Source organism: Chaetodon trifascialis, chromosome 7 (genome assembly GCF_039877785.1).
Source record: "Chaetodon trifascialis isolate fChaTrf1 chromosome 7, fChaTrf1.hap1, whole genome shotgun sequence".
NCBI lineage: Eukaryota > Metazoa > Chordata > Actinopteri > Chaetodontiformes > Chaetodontidae > Chaetodon > Chaetodon trifascialis.
In genome coordinates this window covers 16,225,826-16,246,866 of record NC_092062.1, presented here as the reverse complement: position 1 = coordinate 16,246,866, position 21,041 = coordinate 16,225,826, and the positions used below count along the sequence as shown (strand labels likewise).

The window sequence follows — 21,041 nt, the reverse complement described above, 5'->3', positions numbered from 1 at the left end:
GGCCTTCAAATTAAAAATGACATGCAAATTCAAATGAGCTATACAGGCAACACTGACTATAATTAATGATTGCCAAGCCTTGCTGTACAAGGTTCACAATGTCTCTCAGACAAAAACACACAGACAGTAAGGCCTTCATAAACATCACAGAAAGAAATATTAACATCAGCATTCATCACTCCAAATAGAATCATATTTCTTTGTAGCGCTTTTATAACAATTACATTCAACCTTTTGATTTTTGGTGTTACAGTAATCTCAAATAGTTCAGTTCAACAGTTCAGTCAGTCAGAACTGCAGCAGGTAAATAAAAGAATACTTTTTTCTAATAAAGAGAAAGTAAACTATAAAAACTATAAGGCATGTGTGCTTTAATCAACAATAAATTAAATATGGAAAATAATTGTTAGACCTTTGAATAAAAAATATTACTTATTTCTTTAGGAATTTGTATTATTGGAGTTCAGTATGTGAGAAGTCTACTGATAAAAACAAAGTCTTTAAAGAACTAAATGAGTAATCCGGGGTCAGTAATCCGCGTGTATTGCACATCTAAACTGTAATTTAACATTGATTAATCAGACAGTGTGGTGTGACAAGGTCACTCTGTCAGTCCGGAGAGGCGCGTGGTAGTCTTTGATTGGGCACGCACAGATAGCAACGCAACGTGAGCGCGCTCAGTCGCCACCTGAGGGCTCGCGGACAGTTGACAGGACCGGCAGCACTGGACGGCTCGCGCCCGGTTTCGAATCGGTGTTTTTTTTTTAGTAATGAAATGTTAAATTCTGTTAAAGAGGAAAGTTAAAGCAAGCTTACGTCGTCACAACGCGCTTAATTAACGGGAGGAAAAGGTCAACTGCGGGTAAGTGCAGACTGAATTTCACTGCGCAAGAAGTTGTCAAAACGCCACTTTTGTTTAGGATTTGTTCTTTCTTTTATTTTCATCGGTGACATTTGACAGTGGTGTTGTCTTTAAACTGTGGTGGCCAACTGAAAAGCAGGTGATAGCAGGTGATAATCTGAAAAGCATCAGACAGAAGCTGTGCGGTTTTCAACATCTGGCTGTTTATCACATCACCGTTGACTTATGACTTCTGGTTTGTAGAGTTACTGTTGGCTCCAAATGATGCTTGAAAATCAGACGCGTGGCTCTTTACATAAACGGAGGATCTGTCAGGATGCTTCTCTCAGAGTCTGATCTGAATACAGTTATTAAACAAAAGGATGCTCAAGCTGTTTTCCCCAATGTGTTTTAAAGCGATTTTACTCTGTATTTGGAAATTTTAAATATTGCATTAACCTCTGGCAAATCTGACCATAGCTTGTAGATTCTGTACACAGCTGGAGGATGAAGAAAAATAAAAAGATGGTATGGGGGGGAACAGTGAGCAGTAAAGCAATGTCAGAGTAGTGAACAGATGAGGAGGCCAGAGAGCTTGGTGTGCCCTGATGATCTAGACAGTAATCCATTCATTCATTTTTCATTTTTGTGAGTTGTGAACTGAAAAACACAGCTGCAATTTGAAATGGGTTTGAAAATGATGCAGCCTAATCATCCTGAGCAAATGAGGAAAAACACTTCAAACACTTAAAGTTGCGTGTTGTCATTTGACACGATGTTCTTTTCTTTGCAAAATGTGCAGTAGCTATTACACACAGGCAGGTTTCAAACATTTACTGCAGCTGTGTCAACACTGGTGGAAAAAGCAAGTTTAAATCAAGTGGCAAGACATTGCTGAGGGTTTTCAGGGAGGCACATGGGGTAAGGAGGTCATAGAGTAACACAGGATTATAAGACGACAGCAGCTGATTCTGTTTTAAGAGGTGCTCATGCTTCCATTTTACAAGACGTGAATCAAACCTCAGTCAACTCAACAGGCTTTTTCACTGATGTCAGTCATTTTATAGTAACTATATTTCAGAATATCTTACGACCAATGCACAGCAAGGCAACTGGCAAGTACGCGTTGTAGCTAATTATGATAACGGGTACTCCAGCAAGTTAGTACTGAACCTCCATAATGTTAAGGCACATGGGAGTGATGGATAAGACAAAACATGGTCAAAATTGATGATACAGAGGACAAGATATCTTGCTGTTAGTCTTTTTTTGGGTCAAACTCCAAAAATCCTGGATCCTACATCTCCCATGATACAACTCAATTTTGCTAGTCCATCTCTACCCAGTAAATGCCCACGCCTTTCAAACGCCATGCCCCAGTTTGTTTGTAGAAGCTTAAAATGTAGGATAACTTATGATTTTCCACGACAAAGGTGTACATGCCCAAACTTTCTTTAAACAGTGGAACAATGGTGCTACGACAAGACTCTAACAGTTACATAAAGAAATACTGCCTTTGACAAATTTGTAATTGTTGTTGATGCAAGGTCGGAGTGGTGTTGTTTGAGCTCTGTGGTCATTTGTTTTATTGAAATTTGCTTTCTACATTGGTGAAAGGTATGGAAGTGGAGAACGGCCATGCTTTTGTAACAAAACTTGTTTTCTCATCATAACGATTTATCTCGTTATCTCAAAAAAACATAAAGCTGACGTCTGGAGATCAGGGGATAATTATGGATAACTTGAGTGAGTGTCTGCTTCATTTGAGTTACAGCACTGATTGTTTATTAGTAGCCAAAGATGAGAGGCTGACAACCTTCCATCTGTCTGCTTTAGCCAGTAGATGCTCAAATATCGCCTTTTATAGTGGCTGAAGTAGACATTAAGGCCATCCAGTTTGCTGTGAGACTTGCAAGCTTGTTCCACTGTGCACAGTGACTCCAAATAGTATCTCCACATAGGCTACAGACACCTGTTGACTGTGAGCCTGGACTTTTATCAGCAAGCTAATTTACTGGGATGTCATGTGCACTCAGATGAAAATAGATTAGTCTGATGCGTTGATCAATAATGGGCACTCCTTGATCTGACATTTTCATCTTAATTCAGCTGCTGCAGTGGTCAGGACACCATGCGTGCCATGCATGCTTCCATGGCACTCCTGATCTCAGATAAACATAAGTAATAAGAGGAAACGACCTTTTGTTTTCTCATGATAAAGGGTTGATTATCTAATTTCTCAAAATAATTACGTCGTGATGTTGATATAATGGCTTTAAAAAAGACATTGAAAGCACAGACATTCTTGGCCTCCATGGTGTTTCTGTATGATAACAGTTAGATAAAAAGCCTACATGAAAGTACAGTTATTCACTGAGTTGAGGTGGAGTAACTATAAATGTGACTATTATTGAAAGAACAGTTGAGGTGGAATGAGAAAGCTGTAAAAAGTAATTAAGTCTAATTAGTCCTGATCGCGTACTTGTCAGTGTTCTGAGTATTTTCTTAATTAGAAAAGAATTGTGCAGCGTTTTAACCAGCACATCGCAACCTGCACCATCTTAACTCCCCAGATTAACGTTTGGTCATCATCACACAATGACCTCGATCACTGCACACAGCTGAGGCAGAGACGGCAGAAGAAAAGTTTCAATTAGATGGAATAAGGCCCGGTGCCAAGATGACTCCGCACACTTGTGCTTGTTATCAGATGTTTCCAGAAGAGAGAGAGAGAGAGAGAGAGAGAGAGAGAGAGAGAGAGAGAGAGAGAGAGAGTGTGTGTGTGTGTGTGTGTGTGTGTGTGTTCATCAGTGAATTACAAATCTTTGCCTCGTTCAGAGCTCACAGTATTTAACTAACTAACCAGCCCTGACCGTACACAATCAGATTTGACCATGTCATGGTATTCCCAATCTAAGTGGGCTTTGTTTTTTGACTTCCAGTTCATCTACACTGTTTCGTGCAATACTACCAAGAAAATGTCAGCATGAATGACATCCTTGATATTAAATTATAATGCTTTGGACATATAGTCAAGTCTAATATCACCTAATATTCAGCTGGATTTTACTTTTTATGACACAGCGCCCATTAGTGTTTGATGCTCGGGTGTTGTAACTATCAGCTGCAGCATATGAATGATGCCACCGGATCAGCACTTCACTAGAACTGTATTGATCAGACAGACTAAAAGCAAAAAGTCATTGCAGTGTTGTAATGCAACTTTGCATTTGTTTGATATTTTCAGGCATCACTACAGCTCTTGCGCACATCAAGCATTTTTTAAAAAAAAATCTTTTAATAGAAGGTTAATCGAATAATTAAGAGATGCAGAAAATAGACTGAAACAGAGAGCAATTTGACACTGTGAGTGAGACCCAGCCTGTGCCCTGGTTTCTAATCCCCACTGATCAATAACCAGTATTGATGTCTCTATATGTAGAGGGTCACTTCTGAGGGTTTTGTATTGTACTGTACATTGTGTACACAGTGTTGATTAATGCATCATGAAACCGTCAAACCAACTTTAACGATAAATAAAGCAATGTTGTCTTGTGAAAATGATTTTACTCAAACCAACAGAACATAAGAACAGGAAATAGGTCACCGGTCACATGTGACATGGGAGGCAAGAAGAGTGAGAGACAAAATGAAGAACATGGTTTATTCAGTGCCTTTTTCAATGACACTGAAAATATATTCCCTGCAAACCTAATCTGACCACATAACACCTTAATATGGTCAGATAATCTGGATAGAAAGAGGACAGGGGAGGTGCTATGCAGAGAGATAATAGATGGAGAGAAACCCACAATGAAAAAAAAACTGAAAAATAAGGAATGAATGTGGATTATTGTGGTCTTGCAGGAGAATTATGAACGTGATCATCAAGGTTGTGTTGTTGTGTCAATGTTTTGCTGTACATTTTTTGGGGTCATATACACTCAGAATACAGTTAAACCTTGAAATGTCTCGCTGTCATACATAAATATTGTTTAAAACAGCTAATTCTTACATTTGACAAGATGGAACAGGAGAAAATGTTACATTTTTGCCTGAGATATCACTTAAACCATTAATTGATCATAAGAAATAAATAGGAAGTTTTTTCTGCCAATCAACCAACTAATTATTGCAGTTATTGAATGCTTTATTAATTTTAATAATTAGTTGTGTTAAATAGTAAGATCTCAATGGTTAGCTGTGAACAAGGATAAATATTCAGATATTTCAAATGTTTGCCAAATGAAATAAACAATGTCCAGTTCCTCATTATCCCCTGTTATGCATTCAAAACTCAAGGTCATTCTATTCGGCTTGCTGGACTCAATATAAATAACCGCTGTATAATCTAATATCAGGGGCTGATGGTTGCTGTAAAAGATCTGTTTGGTTAAAGGACCCATCACGTTTCAGCCTTTATCATATAAGGCAGGACTGCAGCTCGAATGCTGCTGACAGTGTGAAGCAACAACTTTGCATGGACAATTTTCCCAGACACCCCTCCATGAATGTTCTTATATAAGATGTAATCTGAGACATTTGCCACTTCACCGTGATAAGGTTAGGCAACACAAGGACTCGTGCAACCTGACATTGCCTATACACACATGCAAATGCACACACACACACTTCCCTCATCACCTCCTCGAGCGACTGTCGTCAGTCATCTGGTGACACTTCAATCCAATCACGGAGATAGCAAACCTGAGAGCGTGTTCATTTGGTAGTGATGGCAGGAACCACAGCAGAGGCCTGAAGGTCAGCACTGCCTCCTCACACATCAATTCATTAATTGAACATTGAGCAACACAAACCTGGAAGAATCTGTTTTATCAGTCATTGGAAATTAAGACGTTTAAGTGGATGTATTGATCAGTTCCAATTGACTCAAGGTGAAAATGATCAGGTCTACATAAATTTGTCAAGTGTGAACTTTGTTACCATATTATCCCAAATCCTGTTTATGCCACAACATATCCTACCTGTGTGTGTTTGTAGAGATTCTTATCACTTTCAGTGGTGGCTCTTACATAAGTCCTCAAAGGATTAGCAAAATCATCGGTGAGATTACTGGAGTCACGAGCACAGCTGTAATCCACAGCACATCGCCATCTCCACAGCAAGACATGCTACTTCCTCACCCCTAGCCACCCCACAGTCCTGGTTTATCCCAGTCCTTCATCTGAGCTACAATCCCAGTCTCAACCTTTGCTCAAGAAAATCCCCTCCAATTCTCCCAATCTATTGAGTTTAATCCACAATTGCTTATTTATCAAAGATTACCCACCGTGTACCACTTGGTTTCTTGACCTAAAATGAGAGCACTGTAGTTCAGAACTTCTTCATAATAAAATAACTGTCCACCCTATAAAGGTCTATGTCCATCAATAAATGTAAATATGCTTTGATGCATGTAAGGTGCACTTCAGAATGCTTATTCGTATGCTCACTCTGTCAGATATTTAGAATTATAATGGTGATTATAATGGTGTACGTTTAGACGCTGATTTCAAAGTCCAGTACAGAAGTGATGTTTAGAAAAAACAAAAATGAAAATGACTTTCTGTCTTTGTCTCTGTTTTCATTCACAGATCCCATGTCTGGGTGATGGTTGTTCCTTCATCATGACAGAGTTTGATTATTCAAGTTGATTGTCTACAGGAAAACCTCTACCATATTTGATCAATAAAATAATCCAGTAACAATCCAAGGACTGCATGAGAAAAACCAAAGACATACTCAACAAATGGGAGGTTTGTGATCACCATTTACTTATCCACATATTTATCATATAGCCTACAGTATACTTAAGATTGAATTGATGTGAAATGTGAGTATGTGTACAGTTCAAAATAGAGAAATTTCGTAATTTCTACCCTACCTTTAATTTTCATTCTCTATTTGTTTGTTCTCATTTCTTTTTAAGACTGGCAGTGTGTTAAACAAGAAGGTCTTAAGGAATACAAAACAGACAACCAACAGTAAAGCAAGCTGAAAAACCAGCGGACTCTTTCGTTGTCTTCTCCTGAGATCCTCTACTCAAAAGCTCAATGTGTCATAAAGGGAGATCCACACACAAGCGAAGATGAACCCTTATGTCACGTCACACTTCAGGAGGGATCTCTTTCCCCATTTTCATTTGTTGTAGACTTTTGTCTACCCTGCTGTTACTGGTTGAATGAAATGGCCTCTTCTATATTTGTAGAGTTATAGCAGAAGCTCTTGTCTATTGTTTTTCAGTTCTCTCACCACAGTGTAGGGTTACGGTTGAGGGTTTGACTCTGACCACCGTTTCAAAGGGACTGGATGTGGCTACTCTGGAAATGGTTGGGCAAGGTGAATACAAGTATACCTTTTCATTGTCAGATTTATTTGCACTTGTCTCTTTTGCTTTATTTCAGCTTTAGAGAGTTTTTAAGAGTTATTTCTATATATTACGGAATTTTGCATGCTAATGTATTCTTTTAGATACTTTTTATGGTGCACTATAAAGTGTCTCCTGCAGGTTATTTTCACATTGCACCTGCAGTGTCTGATGTTCAGGTTGCCTTTTGTCATCTGGTTCAAACAGATTCTGAGTTAGACACTACAATCCACAAACTCAGTTACACGCTCAGCCACTTTAGTTCTCAGCACTCATCAGTTCTTCTCCTTCTGTGGCATACACCTGGTCTATCAACTTTGGCCCCAGACCTCCAGAAAAATGTAAAAAAACAAAAAAAACAAAACTTCCTCAGGTGACCTGCTTACCCTTTCCCTCGATATAAATCTTCCACTTAAAGCTGAAAAGAAATGTTGGAGATGGATCAAAGTAATCTCTCTCTGTTTTTTTCTTCCCGTCTTCTTATCTTTTGTCAGGCATAGGTGATTTCTCAGCCATAATGTTGAGCTGTAATGAGATACGTCTGCTGTGAGAGACTGTTACAGGTGATTGCTAACAGCCGTGTAGGTCAAGTCAGTATTATTCACCAAACACTCAGCACACAGAACAAGTCATCGCCAAATTGACAATGGCCAAAAAACAGATATGCAGAACCTTTGAAAGACAATGTGAAATTGTTAAAGCAGTGACATGATTGAACAGGAAATGGCAAACAAAACATGGTTCTTTCAGCTGGGACCCTCTTGTTGGGGAAAAGTGACATTTTCATTTTTGTATGTCTACTGCAGTCAGTGCTTTATCCAAGGTGTACTGGCACTGAATTATGAATGATGAATAATGACAGTAGGCATTTGATGTACTGAAAGTACTCTATTATTTGTTTCCTCATGCCCATAACAAGCGGTTGCGACACTGGGAAGAACTTTGATCGTAAGAATTGGCATGTTTTTTTGCTTTTTTGACTGCATGTTGGAAATAACTTCATCATATCGTCCCATGTGAAGTTAATTTGGATTTGCCTGTCTTGTATGCATTTTGTCACAATATTATGGAAGGTACCCTGTCATGAACTGTATATCCTTGACATGTTTCCTACTCCATTGCATTATCAGTTTATAGCGTTTGTCAACTGATACCTGCTTGAAGATTCCCTTTCATTGTTTTGAAATTAAGAGAACCAATCCTGCATGCTTTTGTGATGTCTGTTGAGTTCAACCCAGTCCTACCACTCCTTGTCAGAAGGATTCTTGTAAACACAGAATTAGGCTCCTTGGACTACTGTGAACACCTTTCTTTTCAGCTCACCTCACTTTTTTTTACCTGAGTGAGTATTATATTTTCAGGACATTGGTTGTTAATTAATGTACCTGTGGACATACTTCAAGAAAACTGATGCTGAAGGATGTGTCACTGAAAGTAGAAACTGTACTGTGAAACAGCATAACAAGTTTGGGAAAGTAAATAAGTAACTGATCAATGGCCTTGGAGGGAATTATCCTCTGTTTCATAACTATAGGCTTTCAATTATCTCTTCATCAAGAAGGACTTAAACACGGACTGCGTTGTTAGCTCCACACACTTAATTGACTGTGGCAAGGTGCTAATTACCACATCGACAATCAAATCAACGCTCACTGAGGCATATTGAGTGACTGTGAACTTCTCCATAAGAGAGAGGAAACTTTAAAGCATATGATGGGAGCAGCACGTGTGAAACGCCGCTTCAGTGCTGTGGTGGATGGGCCAGTGGAGGAGGAGGAGGTCATGAGGCTGGCACAGAGTGCTGCAGATACGGCTAGGGCAGGGGGGAGCCCAACAGGGTCAGGGACCCCAACCAGCCCCTCCCCGACCCATGCCTTGAACGGCAAAAGGTTACCTCTCCAGAGCAACACCAACAATGCACGGAGGCAGAGCGCCATTGGAGAGTCAGTTGGAGGAGAAGCAGGAGAAGGCGGGGTGAGAGCAGGAGGAATGTGCTCAGGACTAAGGAGTGGAAAAGGCAGTAGTGTAGGAGGAAGAGGTAAAGGCCGGTCATCCTCGGACCAGGATTCACTCTCTTCCCCCTCCAGTACCAGCCGCCGGTGCACTAGACGCTCAAGTCGCCGGCCCCGACAACGCTTTGTGGGCAAGGACGGACGCTGCAACGTCACCTTTGTCAACATGAGCGAGAGGGGCCAGCGCTACCTCAGCGACCTCTTCACAACTTGTGTGGACATCCGCTGGCGCTGGATGTTGGTCATCTTCACCCTCTCCTTCCTCCTCTCCTGGCTGCTCTTTGGGTTTGCCTTCTGGCTCATTGCCTCCGCACATGGGGACCTCTCCATTCGACTTACCCCCAGCTCAGGCTCCTCTCTGGGATCAGGTGAGGCCGGGTCTGGAGGAGAGTCTGATAGAGAGGCACTGGTTGAGGAGCCATGCTTCCTCCAGGTGAACAGCTTCATGGCGGCCTTTCTATTCTCCTTGGAGACGCAAACATCCATCGGTTATGGATTCAGAAGCGTGACCGAAGAATGTCCCCTGGCGGTGGTGGCGGTCGTTTTGCAGTGCATTGTGGGCTGCATTATTGACGCCTTCATCATCGGGGCAGTCATGGCAAAGATTGCCAAGCCTAAGAAGCGCAACGAGACATTGGTGTTCTCTGACACAGCTGTGGTGGCCCTGAGGGACGGGAAACTATGCATGATGTGGAGGGTCGGAAACTTGCGCAAGAGTCACCTGGTAGAGGCACATGTTCGAGCACAACTACTGAAGGTAAGTGGAGGGGGATTGATAATGATAATGAAAAAAGAATGAGGTCAGAAAGTATGGCAATGATAAAAGACAGAAGCCTTTCCATTTTTGAGAAAAGGGTCAAAGAGGTAAATTGGAGATGGTAAAGCAGACAAGGAAAGTAAAAGAATGTACCAAAAATAGAGGCTGCTGCTGTGAGAGATAGCAGTAGAGGAAAAAAAGGTTGCAGTAGAGAGAATGAGAGAATGCTGAGACCATCTGGCCTGTATTCTGTGGACTGTCGTTAATGAGAGCTTGTTTTATTTTCCCTCAGGGGGTTAGGAAGATTTACCATGGATTAACTTGCCCACAATTCTTTAACTGAGAATCATTGTCCTTCGTCATCTCATTTTCCCTTGTGTGTACTCTATGTGGGTTATTGTACTATTTGTACTGTGTATGCTTATGTTTACCTCACTGCCTGGCCTTGTTGTGGGTAGTTTTGAACATGTTTCCTTTTTCGTTAATGTTTTGTCATCATGCCCTGTGTGTATAGTGTGCATGCTGCCAGAGTTGTCCGGAGGGTCAGAATCTGTGGAACACCGAGGATACAGCATAGACAATTTGATCTCTCTCTCAATAGCGTGACCATATCAAAGTTCAGATAGGGCAAATGGGATTAAGCTTGCGAGGATCAAAGAAATACAATTCTAAATACCGGTACTGGTTATTGTTCCATAGTAAGGGTTGGGTGAGTGATAAGCATATGCATGGGTTGTATGACTTAAGATTTGCGTTGTCAAATTCAAGTTTTTGTGCCAGGGTAAGAAATTTAAGTCAGTTTTAGATTCAGTTATATTTAAAATGATAAATGAATTCCCTCTTTTCCAAACCATGGTCTTGGGTTTTAGAGCCAGAATTACAGTTTAATTTCATTTCATTTGATAATATCCTGCCTGCCTTTGGCTGCTGTTTTTTTTTTTTTTTTGTTCATATTGGAAATCGTTTCTAGTCTCCATTTAATATTTTCCCACGTGTGAAAATCAATTTTGCAACATCATAACAACTAATGTGGAAAGTTTTATCAAGTTGTGACTTTATTTTACTCTCTATTCCCAACTTCAGCCAAGGGTGACAGAAGAGGGAGAGTTCCTTCCGTTGGACAATGCAGACATCAACGTGGGTTTTGACACTGGCACCGACCGTATCTTCTTGGTCTCGCCAGTGACAATTGTCCACGAGATCAACGACGAGTCACCCTTCTTCGAGATTGACAAAAAGACTTTGGAGAATGACTCTGAGATGGAGGTGGTGGTCATACTTGAGGGCATGGTGGAGGCCACAGCCATGACCACACAGTGCCGTAGCTCCTATCTGGCTTCTGAAATCCTCTGGGGACACCGATTCGAACCGGTGCTCTTTGAGAGGAGAGACTGCTACCAGGTCAGAGCAGAAGGATACAGAGATGTACTTAATGCTATGTCTGAAGTGGAATCTGTTACTTCACTGTAGCTGGGAGGGATGTATATAATAAATGTTTTTAGCCATGATAGCAGTGTGGTTCAAGGGATGCTGATGTCAGTCAGTTAGTCAGTTAAAATGAAATATCTCAGCTAATAAATAGATTGGCACAAAATTTTGTACAGACATTCACAGTTCCCTAATGATATATGACTCTGGTGATCCCCAGACTTGACATCTAGTGCCATCGACAGGTCTAAATTCCAGGGATTTTGGTTTATGACCAAACACCCATCAGCCTTTGTTGTTCTTTGTGTTTAGTGCTGATTAGAAAATGTCAGCATGCTAACACATCAAACTAAGATGGTGAACATGTCAAACATTGACCTGCTTGACAACAGCATGTCAGCATATTAGCATGCTAACATTAGTGTTTAGCTCAAAGCACAGCTGTACCCAAATATAGCTGCAAAAAGCACTTACATGGCTGCAGACTCTTGTCTTCTTAGCATACAAATAACGTGTATTAAAAATTCTTGTTTTCTGCCCTTTTTCCAGGTGGACTACTCATTCTTCCATCGGACATATGAAATCCCGAACACACCTTCATGCAGTGCTAAAGAGCTGGCCGAGCTAAAGTACATTCAAAGCTCACGCTCATCATTCTGCTATGAGAACGAAGTGGCAATGCAACTTGTATCCCCTGATGATGAGCCTGACCAAGACCCTGAGTGTCCCTCGCCACCGACTCGAAGGCAATCCTTGGCAGAACATCTCCACTACAACTGAACCTGTGGGAAAGGAGGCCTTAAGGGAAAACAGAGTTGAAGTTGGTTTAGTGGAAGAACAGGCAAAAAGACAGGGTTAGATAGGTAGGAATAGGCAGACCAAGAGAGACTGGATTAAAAGTAGATAGGGTCAAGATAAAGGATAGGAAGTCCAGAATAGGAGCAAGTAATGAGATCCATGAGAATGTTTAAAGGTTTGGAAGATTTATAGAAGTACTACTCTTCAGATTAGACTGCACAGAGAAATAGAAAGAATATGGACAGATAGAGAAACAGTGGGAGGGTTGGGGTCTGTCTATAGGGTAAATGGGTCACAACACTGACCTAGTTGTCTGATTGGTCCTGGCAATCTTCCAAGATCATTGAAATCTTGTCTGCTGAGTCTCACATCTGGCCCATCGCTACCACAATATGCTCATCTGGCTTTATTGCCTACCTGGCAGAATATACAACAGCACCCCATGGTGGCTCTAACTTGTAACTGCACCTCAAGCTGTCTGATTATGTGTGAAATGAATGGTAGTGTACCTACTGAGGTACAACTCAGGAATGTTTTCCACTATGATGCTGATTTATCATTTTAATGCTCTATTTTCTTATGGTAAGTATGGATAGTGCACATACGTGTGTGATACTTTGAGCTTGCGGCTGATGGCTGTTGAGAATATATAGATGACTATTGGCGTAGGCTACTTGTAGAGCCAAAGCGTAACAAGGAGAAACAGCTGAAAACAAGCAGCAGTTTTGAGCAGTTTCTTTTCCATGTTACATGCTGTATATTTTTTTGGCTTGTTTCTTCTATGTGTCATGAAAAAAATAATCATTGATTGTAAGATTTGCTTTATTTAATCTAACACTTTGTGTTGAGGTAAATGCTGTGTGGTTGGAGGAAGTATGGTAGTAATGCATGGTGACGGATGAAGATGCCTCTGCCCAGATCATTTGATTACCATGCATTCTTGCACTACTATCTAGAGTATCTTCTCATGTTCTTTGTTGCTAAAATCAGCCACGTTGTATTGTTTTGCTTTGTTACTTTTGAATTCTAGCACTTAGTGACTGAGCTATGACAGTGAAGTTTGAAGTGTCTTGGCACAAGTAAGACCCTTGATGGGTTGGACAGAGTCCAAGGCAAATGTGGTTGCTCTCGTTGACTCATTGTAAATGTGGAGGCCCACAGTCACCTGCAAAATCACCAGAACATAACTGAGCTGGACTGAGTCAGGGAGGTGTTCTGACAATGATGACATGGCTTTCTGTTTCTGTGTCTCTGAGAATAAAACAACTAGCTAACATCTACACAAGTGGATAAGAATTGAACTTGAAAGTACACCACATCCATAGAAAATGATTCTGTATTTTAGTGCCCATAAACTCATGTGACACCCTAATTTAGTTCTAATGTGTTACAGTTGGTTTCTCTCAAAAATTGTGAGAACAGTCTAGTGAGTGGTGCCTTCATAACAAACCTGAGATTTTACGACTGCCCCTTCATCTGCAGCAGTTAATTTCAAGTTTTAAAATGTGCTTAAAGCTTATTTTTATTCTGTGTTTATGCATAATGCTATGTAAGCAAGAGTGTTTTTTCAATCACTCTAACATTTGCAGTATGTTGTTCTAAGTAGACAAAAATGTATGCAGATGTATTACTGTGAATCTGCTCAGTAACTGAGTAGTCTCAATATGAAGGTGCACTGATAACGAAGATGCTTTAAGGTGTATCGTATTGTAGAATGTGTAGTAGTTGCACTTTGCAGTTAAACTACAAAGCACCTGGAATGTTCTTGTTTATTTTAGATCCTGTAATAGTTCGCAGTAAATTATGCCACCCAAGTATTAAGTGTTTGATTACAGAAGGTGTTGATAAAGGAAAGGTAACTCAGTGTCAGGAGCGCAACATGATTTCAAGTGTTGACCAATAATTAGCCTGACCAATGCGCAACCTGGGATCTTGTTTTTTGTACTTTGCACAAAAGCAATTCATGAAGACTAATATCACTAATGAAGCTCTACAATAGCACAGTAGTGTAACTGGATCGGCACAGGCTAACCTCAATGCATCAGTTGCAGTGTTTCGTTCCAGTTATTGAGATATATTTTTATAGTTACCTCAGGGGGGTTGAGGTATTGATAACATATTATCTTTTACATTTAGTGTTAATGCTGTCCTATGTTTGTGTCCTCCCTTACACTTCTCCTTTATGGCCACCATGTTCTATTTATAGGCTGCATGGTGGGTCATGTCGTTCACCCAGCCTCCACTTCCATGAAATGTAACTTTACCTTTCAGCACCATCACTTTAACAACAATAATGCTTTTTAAACACCACAGAAGGAAATGGATAGATGGATTATTATTTGGTCATTTCACTGGTTGTTTAGGATTCATAGCTGACAGTACACATACTACACTTTTTAAACCATTGGTATTTATAATATACATAGTGTAAAATACATAGTATACTGTAATACTACAAACATTTTAATGAAATAGTGAGAGGAAACCAATAATAGCTGTATTACTTTTCTTTTCTTTTCTTTTTTTTTTGAAAGAGAAAAGGAAACCTCTCTGCTCCAATATTGAAATATAATTTCAGAGCTGCCTCAGGCACAGAGCACTTCAAAATGAAACTGAACTGTGTTGTAGAGCAAATAAAACAGCGATTGAATGGCGATTATTGGTTGCTTCTTTATTTGTTCTCCTGGTAGCTCTCCTTGTAGGTCACATCATACACCTACTGACCATTTAAAAAATGTCATCCAGATGGCAATTGTAATTTATCATATAATCTTTGTTACATTTACAATTACAGTTTTATATTTAACATTACTCAGAATGATCACAACTAGATGTTTTCACTGATAGCTCTGTCTGTCACAGAATACAGATGGTACCAAAACTTAGGGTAAGGTGTAAAGGTTTTTTTTTAATTTATTTTTTTCAGTAATAAGTGGAAGAATGTTAAATATATATATATATCTTGTGACAACTGAATTGTACAACTTTGACATGTAAAGGAGAAAAATGAAGTATAATTGTTTTGATTTCTTTTTATTGTGTTGTCAAAGCTTTTGCTAAATCTATCACTGCTGATGAATCAGAAGAATAAAACACCCCTTGTGAAAATAACCACGACCGTATAATAACTTTTAACTTCTAAACACAGGAGATAACACTTTGCCATGCCAGGATACATGTAAATCCATGACACATGTAAATCCTGAATATTTCAGGTCTTTTTTAGACTTGATTCTGTTCTTGGTCAGTGTTGTCACTCTTCAACCTATGTGACTTGCTAAAAAGTACATAAATCCTTTACATTTGTGTTCAGATTAATCAGTTAATTAATTATTCACCTTCAATACTGATAAATGTATAGTTTAGTTTGACTAATAAATAACATCACATGTTAAGGTCTACTAGCTTTCTGGGGCGCTTTCGACCGTATGTCAAGGTCTTCATCAGCCGATAATTATAGTTGATTCATAGACCACCAAGTTATGTGTTTGGCATGATGAATGTCATTTTTCTATATGGAAAATTACACGAATTATACTTTTCGCTATAAAATTTAGCTATAATCTCTTTGATATTTTCCCAGTGGTGTAAACATTTACCATAGCCCCTGTACCCTGGTACCTCGACTTCACGGGTTCAGTCGGATTTTCTGGGATGATCTGAATCACGCGCCCAGAGTCAGATCATTCCATGTAAACCGTCGGTTGTGTGTGGATGGTGACTCAAACAAATCCGATCCTAGATCTGTGTCTGCGGACACTCACTGCCACTGAGTGGTAAACAAAGAGCGCGCAAATCTCCCTGCTTTAGCGCGAGACTGCCGCACAGACACCTGCTGCTGCACTCGAGTTGGCTGTTATACACATCAGTCACAGATGACCCAGCCTCTTGCTCGTTCGCATTGGCTAACGGCGGAGACACTTGTGCAACCGTGAACACCATTCGTCGCCGCACCCGTCTCGTGCCAGCTTTAGGGCGGAAAGTTCCCGTCTTATTCATGAGGCGGGTCTCCTGCTCGGGTGTAGATTTTTATTGGAGAATTTTCTCTCTAAGGCTTGACTGAAACCCGACTTCTCGTACCTGGTTGGTCCCCCAACAGGAAGCTCCCTCCGAGGCTGAAGCCGCCGCCTTGCCCTCACTGCTCTCTGTCTAGTTTATTCTCACCGAGAAGTGTGAGTGCGGCTTCGCTGAGAGAGCGGTGCAATGATAAAAGCCGCATATGCGGCAGGCTACACACCTATCAGACAGGAAAATACCCAAGAAACAGCCTCACCCCGGTTCTCCTCGCACCACAGCCTTATCCACGACTCAGAGCGGAACCTGAAGGTGAGAGATTTAATTGCCTTTAGTCTAATCCAACTCGTAAATAGCCAGTGTTATATCCCGAGCGTATCATATTTCAGTGGAACTGGCTAACCTTGCTAGGCTGGTCTAAATGCGGTGGTTTAACGCCTAAAACTGAAGCGTTGGTGGGACTAAAAGCGTTCATACCGGTTTTGTCTGACGCCTTCGAAGAGAGGCTTACTTACGTCGAGATGACCTAAAGTCTGGCTAAGGAAAATGTGTCTGTCTAATGACCATGTTATAAGAGATTTCGACCCATATGATTATAAGGCACAGACTGAATGTGATCTTTGTGTAATATGATAATAACAACAATAATATCATTCTCAGTGAAAATGGCTTGGTTCTGTAGCTGCCACATGCATGCGATTCACAGTCAATTAAAGGCTGGGCCCCATGTGATTGTTCATGTCTCATGGTCGAGGTGTGGTTGCCGTCCTCAGTTTTTGTACTGGAGCGTCAGTCCTGAAATGCAGGTAATGTATAGGGGTCACTCCGCAGCTGTACAGCTCTGCAGCCGCACTGTAATTATCACTGCCAGTGGCTTAATAATGTCACCTCTCCTCACTGTCCGCTCAAGTGCGCAGATGCCACATTATTATCATCACCAATGCATTTCGCATAAAAGCTGGAGAAAAAGGCGTCTCCAGCTCCCCCACCCGTTTAACACACGCGCAATCACGCGCAGACACCCACACGTTAATTACACACACACACACACACACACACACACACACACACACACACACACACAAATAGATAGACCGCAAGACCCCCCGCAGTGAATGACCTCAGTTGAAACTATTGTCTGTGGGCTGCTGCTTAGTCTTCAGGGTGTTGCTATGGAGGAGAGCAGTCAGGTTTTGGCAACTCCAGCTGCTGCAGGACGAGTTTGCTGGTCAGTCCAGGCTGTACTGCGGCAACCTGTGAGGTCTCTGTGTATGTGTGTGTTAAGACTGTGCTTTAGGGGAATCATTAGCATTGATGGGACCCAGCGGCATCCTACACTGCAGCTATATGGTGTCGGCACGCAAAGTCTTCCTCTACAATTGCTGTTAAAGTTGATTTAGGAACAGGGCTGAGTTGTAAGGATCATATGCTCAAAGGGCAGAGAGTTGGTCGTAACAAATGGTTTATGATGACTATGACATTTTTTGCTATAATAGATAATGTTTCTATCCACATCTTGGAAGTGCAAAACCTATAAAGAGAACAAAACCAACAATGGATCCATCATGATGGTGAAGTGCAGCATATGTAACCTGACATATAATGGTTGACATATAGTTTGTTTCTCTGTGCATGGACTTTCAATGTTGCCCAAAAAAGTGTTAAAGGCACATCAGTCAGCCACACCGATGCACAGGATGACATGTGTCTTCATTTCCATAAACATGGAAGCTGTAGATAATTCACACAGCCCACATAACCTGTCCGGGTGAGATAAATACTCACTATGGCGCGAAATTAATTTGCAGAAAATAGTCACCAACAAAAGCACTATAACAAACGGTCAGGGGGTCGAGTGGAACAGACAGGGAGGGGATAGAAGTCAGGAAGTGGTGGTTGGTTGATTTTGGCCTTTTCATTCGTGAAGAAGAAGAATATTCAGTATTATTTTATTTACCTCTCAGAACAGATCTATGGCTGTTTTACAACACTGACAAATTGCATATTTCCATACTGAGTGGCTGGGTGGTGCCAGTCCTTTTTGTCAGCATATTTATGCCACACCCAGAGTCATTTGGGAATAACAGGTACAGTTAAGGTAGGGTTGGGGACCAGGCCCTGTCATGAACAAACTGAGACTGAGATGCATCGCAGGAATCAAGCCAGATGACATACCTGTTGAGGCATGGAGACGCCTAGTTAACACATGCACGCATGCACACACACGCATGCGCCACACAGGCTGTCACAATAGCCTACCTGTCTGCTGAAAGTTGACATTTACTCCAGCTCAAGAATGTTTGATCCCCTGTGGTTGCTTAAGAGGACCATGTGCCATTCCTCCATAAAGCCTAGTTTGGTCATCATGACTATCAGGTGCACATTATTTAGATATCAGTACTTCACCAGCTGGCTCGTCATTCAGTGAAACAGAACTTTGACCCATCAACAATTGTTCAGCATCATTCAGAGTTTCAGCTGGGCTGCTTGAAGGCTTTCATTCCTGGAGGAACAACTTAAAATTTGTATGTCTATTTTGGGTGTCACATGAAATTCAGGTCATCAAATTTCATAGACTCAAAAGAACCTATCCCTTAAAGCACGGCCTTTCCGGTGTCCCAGAAAAATGTACCAAGATGCACGAGCTAATAAGTAAATTGCTTTGATATATATAATGATATATAAGACTGGCTTCTCTCTAGTTACTATGTAATTTATCTACTAAGTCAGTGGTGAGCAGTGGTTCAGTAGTAACATTCATCTGCATGGCTGTGATTGGTAACATTTTCATTGTTGATTCATCAGCTGATGATTTTGTCGATCCATCCAAGAGACCACGGTGGTTAAAAATGGATTCTTGTGTCTGACTATTTCAAAAACTCCCAAATTTTCTGGTTACTATCGCAGAAGACTAAAAAACATAGAATATTCCCATTTGAGGAGCTGGTGAAGCAGTGAATTTTCCCCATATTTGTGTGAAAAATTCCTTAAATCATTAATAAATCATAAAGATAGTTTGTCGATAGCCCATTATGGAGAGAACAGCAACTAGTCCCTCTGAAACGACGTCATTCCTGTAACCTCAATGCAAAGTTTCAGAGGCACGAGTTCTACTCCACTAAGAGAACTTCTCTCACGCAGTCACTGCTGCAGATAATGTCTTAGTTGTCAGAGCAAATCTAGAAACATTGTGTTGTAGTACTACAGCCACTCTGACTGGAGATTGCCTTCATGTTTCAGAGAAGTAACCACTTCCAGCTACTGTCACCTCATCTTTCACAGGATACTGGCTCCTCAGGCGAATCAGTGTTTTGGCTCCACTCGTTCTCAGTGAGGGCCTGAGTAGAGTTTCCTCTCTGCTCAGCCCAGTGGCCTGTAGAAGAAGCGTGCTTCATTTTCTTGCAGTTAACAATAAATTTAGTCCATTTCGATCCTCTCTCCTCACTGCTGTCCCACCCTTTTCCCGTCTTCTCCGCCATCCCTCCCCCTCGCGCTGTCATGTCAGTTTACTCAGTCGATTGATGTATCTTGCTCTTCCTCCACCCTCCACCCCTCCACCCACCGATCTCTCTGTCTTTCCTCTCTTCTTTGCCTTGATTTGCAGTGTCTTTAAATTAGGCCATCCTTGACCCATTCTCAGCTGGATATGGCCTGCATGCTACTTGCGTGCTACTACTGCTCTTCCTTTATATGTGGGTGGGTGGGTAGGTGGGTGCACATGGAGTGTGTGTGTGTGTGTATCTTGACAGAGAGTCACATAAGTGTCACTGTCTGTCATTCCTCTACATCATGCACAGCGCTCCCGTTTTAACCTTCTACCAGACACGAGGCCTGCAACGAAAAAATGGCTCAACGCAGGCTCATTTTCTATTGTCCCCGTTTTTTGTGTCTCCCATTCTGTCCTCACCCAGTGCCAGTAGAACCATGTCCAGGCCAACGGGGGGTGGTGCCAATGATGTCACCCGCTTCCTGTCATCGGGGGCGGCGCCAGGCTCTCCCACATCCAATGCTGTGTTCACTGCTGCCAGCCAGGCTGACTGGGCGGCTAAGAGGCTGGTGTGGGTGCCGTCAGAGAAGCATGGCTTTGAGGTAAGCGGGTATCGTCCGCTCATTGGAGAAACAGATGACTTTTTGTTTTTTTGCGTCCAACAAGCACCAACATCAAATTCAAGTTATACTGGATGTGAGGAGCTGAGTTGAATTTTCGGGCAAAATGCAATTCATTTTTACAACTTGTTTTCACACTCCTCTTTGACATTTATCTTAGTATTAGTCCTGAGGTAAATAATTAGCCCCGAGTTTGTGCTCTCGACTGAGGGTGTGTCAAACAGGTGAGGCAAAGCAGCAAAAGGTGTGTGTATTTTTGTATGTGTGTGTGATATCATTTCGTCTGAGGTCTTTATCCCCAGGATGGTGCCCTGCTTTGCGTGCTTTCATTCACCCTGTTAGACTCTTTAATGTGCCTTGTGATGCCTTCTCGCACATTTTGGCCTAATGACATAATAAGGCTCTTGTCATAATATTAATTTGTTCCACTTTTCCTTGGTACTTGCATAATGCACATCACAAGTTTTCATTTGCGCATTTTGTAGGATGTGATATATGAATTCAATGTCTTATCTCTGAGTCTCTCTCTCGCTGCTGGACTGGTTTCATACAGAGCTCTATGAATAGAACAATACTCTCCTTCAGCCTCCTAATGTTAAAGAGGCCGTTGTAGAGACACTGACTTCATTTTACACTCATGATCTGAGAATGGCACTGTTGGACAAATACACACACACACACACACACACACACACACACACACATACCGAATATACA

At 41.3% G+C, this 21,041-nt stretch overlaps 2 protein-coding genes across 4 annotated transcripts in view; both read left to right on the top strand.

The window, feature by feature from the left end:
• The first annotated feature begins 7,673 nt into the window (after window positions 1-7,673).
• Window positions 7,674-14,695, top strand: kcnj14 (potassium inwardly rectifying channel subfamily J member 14). Its single transcript, XM_070966784.1, has 3 exons — window positions 7,674-9,977; window positions 11,061-11,378; window positions 11,955-14,695. The coding sequence occupies exons 1-3, from the start codon at window positions 8,919-8,921 to the stop codon at window positions 12,183-12,185; spliced, it is 1,608 nt and encodes a 535-aa protein (XP_070822885.1). The 5' UTR covers window positions 7,674-8,918; the 3' UTR covers window positions 12,186-14,695.
• A 1,655-nt stretch (window positions 14,696-16,350) lies between these two features.
• The window catches only part of myh14 (myosin, heavy chain 14, non-muscle), a 30,254-nt gene continuing 25,563 nt past the window's right edge, over window positions 16,351-21,041 (top strand). For 2 of the 3 annotated variants that reach the window (XM_070967105.1, XM_070967104.1), the window contains exons 1-2: window positions 16,351-16,529; window positions 20,129-20,306. In XM_070967105.1, the coding sequence (XP_070823206.1) occupies window positions 20,142-20,306 (165 nt within the window). In that variant the 5' untranslated portion in view covers window positions 16,351-16,529; window positions 20,129-20,141. The remainder of the gene's footprint in view (window positions 16,530-20,128; window positions 20,307-21,041) is intronic. The other variant, XM_070967106.1, reaches the window with a different exon arrangement.